Source organism: Apaloderma vittatum, unplaced genomic scaffold, assembly GCF_000703405.1.
Source record: "Apaloderma vittatum isolate BGI_N311 unplaced genomic scaffold, ASM70340v1 scaffold8353, whole genome shotgun sequence".
In the NCBI taxonomy this organism is placed as follows: Eukaryota; Metazoa; Chordata; class Aves; order Trogoniformes; family Trogonidae; genus Apaloderma; species Apaloderma vittatum.
The window spans coordinates 21,753-31,282 of record NW_009708578.1 but is presented as its reverse complement, the minus strand read 5'-3'; the positions used below and the strand labels follow the sequence as shown (position 1 = coordinate 31,282).

Here is a 9,530-nt window from a genome sequence, read left to right as displayed (position 1 = left end):
CAGATATCTTGGTGGGCACCCTGCGTCTTCTCACTCTGATGTCAGAGTTAAGAAATCCCAGTAAGAAATGACACTCTTGCCTCAGCATACAAAGGCTGCACACACATCAGCGAGCACACAAACATGACACAGCCCCTGCATTTCAGCTGATTCAGCCAATCCCTCGTGAAACCTGTTGCCCTTTTGAGGTAAAATGTATTACTCTATTATGGCACATGTTCAATATATACAGGAACACTACAACCAAAACAAAAGTGTACTAAACACATAGGCTGAGATGTTTGACTACAACTTATTCATATTAAACCTTGCTTGGAGTGAGATGCTGTTGTTCTATGGAAAGTTTTACTATATTAATAATGACATTGTCTCAATATACAATCTATAATATATCTAAGTACATTGAATAGGTATGATTTCTTGTATAAACCTTCAATTAAATATACTTGCTTAACAATGTCACCTTGTATGCTTGTCAAAGATTGGTAAAAATATATATATATATATGTATCCAGACTCCTAGTGCACAGCATTCAGTGATTAACTTACAACCTCTGTTGCCAGGCTTTACTTTCAAATACCAGTTATTACACTGTATTTAGAGGACTATTTCCAAGGGAGAAGAGAGTTCTGGAAAAATTCTTGGCGTGCAAAATGCAAGAGAAGTAACTCCAATGTGTCCCACATTGCAACACCCTGATTAGGGTAACAAGCCAGGTTACTTGTTAACTGCAAATGAAAAGTTAAGGAAGAAATCTCACAGATCCATACAGCCAAACAACAAAGCTGTCAAAGAGTTAGTTCCAGCTCATCTGTTATCTTTTTCACAATGCTACATGGTTTATGCTAAATCACAATCCTAAACCACAACATTATTTGGGAAATCAATTCCTACAGTTAGGAAACATTCAACCGATTCCAGCATCTCCAGGTTCTCACATTCCCTCTTTATCTGTGCACTTTACATGAGCATTGCAGAGAGGAAACAAAACAGCAGTCAATGCGCTGGCTGCAATATGGCTTCCTACGAGAAGGACAACATTTTATTGGCTTTGATATTTTTCTTTGTCCGGTATGTATTTCTCTGTGTGTATGTGTGTGTGCCTGTGTGAGTGCGCACATGTTTTCTTCTCTTTTTTTTATGACGCACTTCACTGACATATTTAACAGTCACTCATTTCCATAGCATTTGTTTACCATAACTTACAAAGTCAAAATGGAGGATTATATTGTATTTACAAACAAGTTGGCACTTACAGAATAAATTATTGATTCCTCTTTATTTTTTATTTCATTTTATTTTCCTTTCTTCTCCTCTTCTTTTTCACCCAAGGGCATCCAGAATTCAGGCAGAATAGTAAAACCTGCTGCCTGCTGCCATTATGCTACATTAACATGAGTAAACAGGATTCCAGCTGGTACACTCTTCCCCAATAGTTTGCTTGTTGCTGCGAGGCAGTGCCTTCCACCTCAGTTCATGTCCGATGCTCAGGAAATGTTAGTCAAGTGAAAGCAAAGGCTGCATGTTTTCTTCCTCATTCTTATCCATGCGTTTCAGCACCCCAGGATCCACAACTGACTGAGACCTGCAGAAGGATAACATGTTTATTTAACATTTGTAGATCAAGACAAATGAGGGTAAACCTCAGCTTTCTTTTGTTTATTTTAAATTCTGCCAGAGCTTAAAAATAACGGCACAGCATTGCCCAAGATCTCATCATTGCAAATGGTCAGGAAATTCCTTCATGGAATGACTACATGGCTTTAAAAGGCTCAGTACTGGTTTGTGGATATAGGAGGAAAAGATGGAATAAAGTGGATCCTCTTCAGGGTGCATCCTCAGCACAACAGAACGCAAACTGAGCTGTCTTTTGCACTGACTTAAGCACTCATCCTCTCTACCAGAAGGTTTCATGTGACCAGGCTGGAAAGAAGGTACAGTTCAGCCTCCCAGCTGGCTAACAGCACACTGCAATTAGCGGCACGTGTTAGCTGGAAGCACAAGTTGCTCCTGTTCTGAGTAGCACTTCAACACAAGATCCTAAGCCAATCCTAGGGAATCCTGCCATGGCCAGTAGGATTTCTTAAGCAGTGGATGCATCTGTCAAACTCATTTATCCACTCAATGAAACAGAGCAGAGAAGGATGGCAGGGCTAAATTCAATGATGATTTTAAAACTTCTCCACGTTCTCTGATTCAGCACAGAAGCATAACGCTGGTACTGGTACCTTGCAACAGACGCGTGAGGGAAAAAGAGGAAAGTCCAACCTCCAGCAAAATCAAACTGCCCCATTAAAAACATTCTGAAGTGTTAAGATGAGGTCTTATATCACTGATATCTCAACATGCTAAAAGGTAGATGCCTCTGGGGTACAGTAAAAGAAACCCTTGTTGGATGTTTCCTTCTGTGAGATGAATGTCATGCCAGAAATGCCCATTTCTCTTCCTTTCTGTAGAGAAGGTTTGAGATGGCTAGGGCATGTGTACATCTCTACAATGCACACATCTATTTTTGATCAGTGGAAGCACACTGTCAGTGCAGCACTGCTACAGATTTGCTCACTTGGAGAGCTAAAGAACAGACAAAACCTTTAGAAACTCTGACCTTTCCCACAGTAAACACAGAGTCAGTCCCCCACTCATATAAACTGGCATCATCCACTGAAACCAATAAATGAGGCTGAGAGCAGGAGATAACTTGGTCTTTCTCAAAAAATCTAAAGAAAAACCTTCAAAAACTCAAGAAAAAAACATCTGAATTAGAGCCTAGGTGAAAACAGAAGGATATTTTCTAATAATAATTACCACATTCTCTTACTAATACTAAAATCATCTCTTATTAATACTAAAATCAAGAAAATTAGCTTTAAAAATCTGATGGTCTCTCTTGTGATAAACATAATGAAAAAATTATAATTAAAACTGTACAATAATCCTCATCTAGAACGCTGGTTGGTTCCTCAGGCAGAAAACTTAACCATCGAATTAAAAATATTTTTTTAAAAAGGTACCATGCCAATGCAAAACTCTTTGAAAATTTGCTGGTGGAAAGTTGTACTACTGGAAAATCCAGATCATGAAGATAAAAAATGCTGTAGAGGCATACTAATTTAAAAAGATCCCCAACTGAATGCAAGTACTAATAGGAGATAGCCTCTTTCTTGGCTGCCATTGTCTGAGCAGCTGAGGTTTCCAGTTGTCATCCGGGGAACTGGAAAGGCTGCAAAACCAGCATCAAATTCCCAGTGAGGCAGTTTTGGCCATAAATTCTCAGGGCCTCCAAACTCCCTGATGCCCAGACAAATGTGAAAATGTACTGCGCAAATCCTGATCTATGGCCTGTAAGCTCAGAAGTCTAAATGCCTTGAAGAAATAGTTTTCATTCAGTTTTAAATCAACATTTACCACCATGCTTCATTCCATTTGGCAGCAATTCGTGATGAAAGTATGCAAAAGCATTTGTGTAAGTCTATAGCTCTAATTTTAAAATGGCAAGCCGGATTAAGACAGTTGTTGGATATCTGCCAGATGCTTGTGAAATTTGTTCTAAGAAGCTAAGCATGTTTCACTGACTTACTGACATGGTTTGTAATACGTTAAAAACCTTCTTCTGCACTAACATACCACACTAAGTGTGGTTTTAAAATGACGGAAACAATCCATCAGGCACCAAATTCAAGTTAAATTTAATTTCGAATGAAATACAGTTTATCCGTTTTAGCTTAACTTTTTTGTTTCTGTTTTATCACAGTCTGTACACTTAATACATCAAAGACCTGGGATTTTCAGTCCATCTTACTACCACTCCCTTCTATTTGGTACTAGCACAGTAAATCTACTTAGTGCAGGAAAAAAGCATTCCAGTAGGTGCTGCAGACATGCTAAATGAAAAAGAATGCAAAGAAGGTGAGGAAATTTCAGCTCAAGATTATGTAGATACAAATTTTAGCATGCTTATTTTCTGCAATATGTCTTCTGCTGTGTCAGATAACCCAGACTGAAAGAATGTCAATTTGAAGCTGACACTGAAGTGTAACTCTGGATGAAGGATTTTTTCAAGTAGAAGTCAAATAAGAATAAAAAAGCTTTGAGAAAGAAGGAAGAATCTGGTCAATCCACTGCTTTTCCATCTAATAACGTGCTCATCCAGGACAGTACAGAAAGTCTGCTCCAGAGGGCCTTGTTCTAGACCTTATGTTTATTTGTTGCATCCTTGTATGGAGCTATTTACCCTCATGACTTCATTTAGCAACAGTAAGTCTTCTGCATTTCATCTCCTAAATTCCACTCTTCTCTCCAAGACAGATTCTCTATTGTCTCATAATTCTTGTATTACGTGCAACTCATATAGAAATGTATTGCTCACTTTTCTTTCTTTCCCTGGCTCTGCTGCCCCATTTTCTTCATTACTTGTGTTAATTGCATCTTTGCCGTATGGCTTCAGGACCTTTTTTAATTTCTCCTTGCCCTAGTTCGTTCCCATCCAGTCTCTTGCTCTTTCCCATTTTCAGTGCACTGTAGGTTTTCTTCAGCATAAACTCCTTAAACTTCACTGTTGTTTTGGGTTTTTTTATTATTATTTCTAGAGCAATTTGCTGTTGTCTCCTCTCTGTTCCCCAAAACTACCTGTATGTCACAACGGCATTGCAGTCACAACTCACATGGGTAATAATCAACACTATGGTCTGTAATCAACAGTGACCTTCTTAAGACAGGCAAAAAAACCATGGTCCTTGCCTATAATAAACTGAGGGAACTACTTGTAACCTCACAAAAGAGAAGGAAGGCAAATGGTAACGTTATCGCAATCCTAGAAAACCACAGTACGTTCAACCCACCTTTTCATAGATTTGGGAGAGAGATCCTTTTCTATATCCTTTGCAGGAGCATTGTAGGAGTCCGCATTGCATTCACTGTCATCATCGTATTCATGGTCAAGCAGTGTTCTTGCCCATGTCCCCATGTCATAGGGGGGCAACATTCCTCCAAACTCTGAAGGCAGGATCTCAGGGTGTATTAGCTGATGCAGGCTGTTGAGGTTGTTACCATGCAAGAATATCTGTGTGTGCACATGCAGGCAGAAACAAAGCAGTATCACAAAAATCGTCAAAGCCCAAATTACACCAACAGTATTAGAGGATATTGTATTCTATATTCTGGCTATATTGGTCTAACACAGATTGCCACCAAGGTACACATCACCTCAGCCTTAAGCATGGTCATATTATGTTCATAAACCTACAAAATGATTAAAGCATAAATGAGTTAAAATGCTTGCAGGACAAGCGGCCTAAGGAGGGTAAGAACTGATGTCTGGCAATGAGGTGGACTGAAAATTAGATAGACAGACTACTTATCTCTTCTGATTTGCCCTCCCTAATCCTGTGAACTAAATCAAATGATTAAATTAAGAACATAAATAATAGATAAAATTAATATTCCCTGTATACATTACGGAATATATATTGACTTTCAGCATCCAGTCATGAGTTCTATAAATAAGATGAATAGTGAAATGTAAAGAACATGTTTCCTAGAGGCACTGGAACACATTTCCTAGAGAAGTTGTGGATGATCCCTCCCTGGAAGTGTTCAAGGGCCAGGCTGGCTGGGGATTTGACCAACCTGGTCTACTGGGTTGGAATAAGATTATATTTAAGGTCCCTTCTAACCCAAACCATTCTATGGTTCTATGACAACTCCACTGGAAAGATCTTCTTCCTTAATATGGTGGTACTAATCACTAGCATCCATTCTTGATGATACAGGAAGTAAAATGATTTCTGTGAGAACAATGAGGGAATAGCTAATGGACTATCTGATATTTTTGATGAACATTTTGGTAGACTGATTTTCATATATGCTTTACATTTATATATATGTATACTAATATGACATATGAGTACTTGTATTTATATTTAACCTACTTGTTTCTCCTCAGACGTCTGGAATATGTGACCAATAAGCACTAGAAACAGAACATCTCTGGATTTAGACAGCCATCTCCCACAGATACTAGGGCCCTGCACACTTTCCACTAGGAAGAAACGCCTGCTCTTGTCTACGGCTAGACAGACAGCTCATAGCAGCTACTTCTAGACTAGCAAGTAAGATGAGCCAGTATTCACCCTTTGAGACTAGGAACAAGTGCCATGGCACAGTTCTTATCCATATGGTTAAACTCCTTTCGTCTCCAGAACAAGGTCACCTCATCCATAGTGCTCACTGGTCCACGCCGTCTCCAAATTGTTCCTGGGAAATGTCTAAGAAAGCACCAGCTGTCACCGGCCAGTGCCCTGCCAGAAAGCGTTCGTACAATTAAACAGTAGGAATGGCAGCACCCAACTCTTTTTAATTGACTATCACAGAAGCAGCCAAGAAGGCAAGGTAGGATGTTGCCTCCTAACAGCTGCACGCTGCCTCTTGTTCCCCACGGGGCAGGCAGGAGTGTGTGCACAGGCAGACGTCAAGTGCTGTCAACTCACTTTCCACTTCAGCTTGGAGGCACTCCTGTGGACAGCTATAGCCCTAGCATGATTGATGTTCAAAAGACAGAAAGAAAGACAAAAAGACCAAATATATGCTTGTCTTGTACTCCTTATCTCAGCCCATCTTCCAGTCAGCTGTGGAGACAGGAAGCTTAATATGACCATGCAAACCCAGTAATGTTCTTCTATCTCAGAACAGAATTTATCCTTGTGTGAAAGAACAATATTAGTGTAATTTGTTTTATGGTGTCTTTCCAGTTGAATGTTTCACTTCTTAGCAATTGTTTTTATACATGCTGAGTACTACATCCATCTTAACATAGCTATCAGTCACAAATCCAGCAATATATATTAAAAAATACAAAAATAATTCAGGATAAACAACAGATAAATGATTAGCCTGGTGAAATTCTGAAGGGAATTCTGTTGGGTTTAGCTTTTTTTTGACAATCATTCTCTTACTTTTTTTTAAAAGATGATTTTAAAGTTTATGTGCTGAACATAACTTTCACATTTTGACACTAAGTTTTGGACTTTAAATTAATATTTAACCACCTATTTCTTACAGGTATTCAGTATTGACCAAAACAGTTGCAAAAAGTCAGCATTTCTGAAAACATGTCTAAATAAAAATTTAAATGCTAACTGATAGGCACCCATGTTCAACTGCCTTGCTGCTTATTTTTGACGTTTTAACGGACACATGAGCTGTACTTTATTCCTTGGTTTTGCATTTGCAGCACTTGACTTAAAAAGGCCTCAAACATATCTGGCATTATAACGTTCTTTGTTGAACCTGTAGGCAGCAGAGTGCAACTGAATCCTGCAAAATGGGTCTTCATTTGCATATTTATAACAGATATTACATAAAAGGCTTTGTGATCTATAGTTCAAAATCTGAGAATACCAGAGGCCTCTCAAGCGTAATCTGTGAGTAAAAAACAGCTAAACACCAAAGATCATTGTGGCCTTGTAGACTGTGTTTGAGGCAAGAAAATACAGAGTTGCTTAGAGAGCTGATCTCATTAAAAAAAAAAAATCACATTCTTTATAGTGCCATTGTACGTGATGCTGATTGTGTTTGCCTGGATGACAAATATCCTGTTACAGAAATAGTATCATTCTATGTGCTATCACCACCAAGCTCTAATTTCATTGCACTGATGCAAATGCTGCGAATTCAGCAACATCTCAGAGACTGCTCGTGCTTATGCACAGATGCATACACATAAATTCCTTCTATTGGCTTTCATTCAAATCAGTATTTGAAAACTACTATATACCAGCTGTGTATTTTAGTTCATGCTATTGTCAAGGAAATCACACTAGGAAAGGACTTTGTACTCACTACCTCTCTTCTTAAAAGGAAGACGCAAATAATTTCAGCAGAAATTGAATAGAATTGAATAGAATCTTAATAGAAACTGTAATGTTGAAAATACTTTTTATATAACCAGGAGAAACTATATGCTTACATGTCAAAATACACATAAGTGCACTGCTTGACTATGTCCTTAAAGGGTAACAGTGCATGAGTTTCTAAAACAGTTCAAGATTCTTTACAGTGCAGATTTATATAAATAATTTCCACCAATAGCAAGCTAATATATTGTGTATATATACTTTATCAGAGCATGATACATCTGCTGACTAAAACTGCCAGGTGATAATCAATTAAACAGAAGAATACCCTTTTTCGTGTCTTCTCCTTTAAAAAGGGCCGTATAACTGTGTAGAGGGCATGGATATACCACGGCTGATTGACGAAGTGTATTCCTCCAAACCGAGCTGGAAAACTGTCCTGTATGTCACAAAACAAATATATATGATGTCAGTTGACTCTTAGTAGAAGTATTTTTTTTTTATGCTGAATGCTTTCATTTTAATAATAAACCTCAAACAAGAAGGAACATTCTTCAAAACTGTGTCCTCTCAGTTGAGTTCCAACTTCCCACACCAAGTAGAAACTCACCCTGGACAGTGTGGTGAGGAAGTATGCCATGAGGAAGTAGACCAATAAAGTCACAGCATTTCTAACCTCCAGAAATGCTTTAAACATTTATGTTTGCCCATAATCCATCTATACAATATATTTTTCTCTTTTCCATTTATATGGATTTTATTCATTTTTAATAGTAACCACCTCAACTCTTCCAGTGCCACTGAAGAGCACTAAGAAATGTCCTTCTTGTTTCCACCTTAAAAATGAAGTATAAATCTAAACTACTATTCAAACTGTCTCCGATATTATCCATATTTCATAAAACTGAGAATGCATTAAACATTATGCACAAACTGTTATGCAACACCCATGGCTGTAATTCTTGTCACATAGTCAGGGGCCTTCTGGGAGCTTAAATGTAAGGACAGCATATCTGTATTGAAGCAATGACTTTTCTTTTTCCTTGCTGAAAAACACAAGGGGCAGATAACTCACTAGGAAAGATTCTGATCTGCATTTTCAATTTCTAAATCAAGAGAATATGCCAGAGGGCTTGGCAGTTTGAAGAGCGCAGCCACTCTGTCCTGGAATACTACTGCCAAATTCATTGCGTGTCCTCATTTTGTCTTTGCCTGGTCGATCATACGCACAAACAATGCAATAAGCTGCTGCCTCTCCTCTGTTGCTTAGAGTTATAGCCCTGAGTAAGGAAGCAAGAGGTGTAGACAGGCTTATAAATTCACATGTCCCCTTTGTTTTCACGGGTTATGCCAGAAACTTGTTGGTGTTTAGATACAGACATTTAATTACTGGCTTTCACTTGAACTCTTATTCAACAGATGGTCCATTCCAGGCAGCCATGGTGGCCACTTAGATCAAAACCAGGTTCCTCACAGCAGCAGCAACTCTCGTTTGACAGTACAAGGACAGGCTTCCCAGCTACATCTCCTCCTCCTCCTGCTGTGTGGATGCAGTAAAGGCACCTTCAGGTCTGTGCCAGTGGGATCAGAGGCTTGAGAGACGATCAAATGGTTAGATAGACAGGGCACTTTGTACAAATAGACATACTGTGCTTCCTCTGGAGACAAGACAGCAGGCT

At 38.7% G+C, this 9,530-nt stretch overlaps 1 protein-coding gene across 1 annotated transcript; it reads right to left on the bottom strand.

Annotated features, from left to right (window-relative positions):
• Nucleotides 1-1,293: 1,293 nt before the first annotated feature.
• Nucleotides 1,294-8,290, bottom strand: LOC104271812 (clavesin-2-like; the record flags this gene model as incomplete). The annotated part of the gene is made up of 3 exons (XM_009866607.1): nucleotides 1,294-1,586; nucleotides 4,840-5,060; nucleotides 8,180-8,290. Coding segments are annotated over 3 exons (420 nt in total), but the record flags the coding sequence as incomplete, so codon positions are not given.
• Between the last annotated feature and the right edge of the window lie 1,240 nt (nucleotides 8,291-9,530).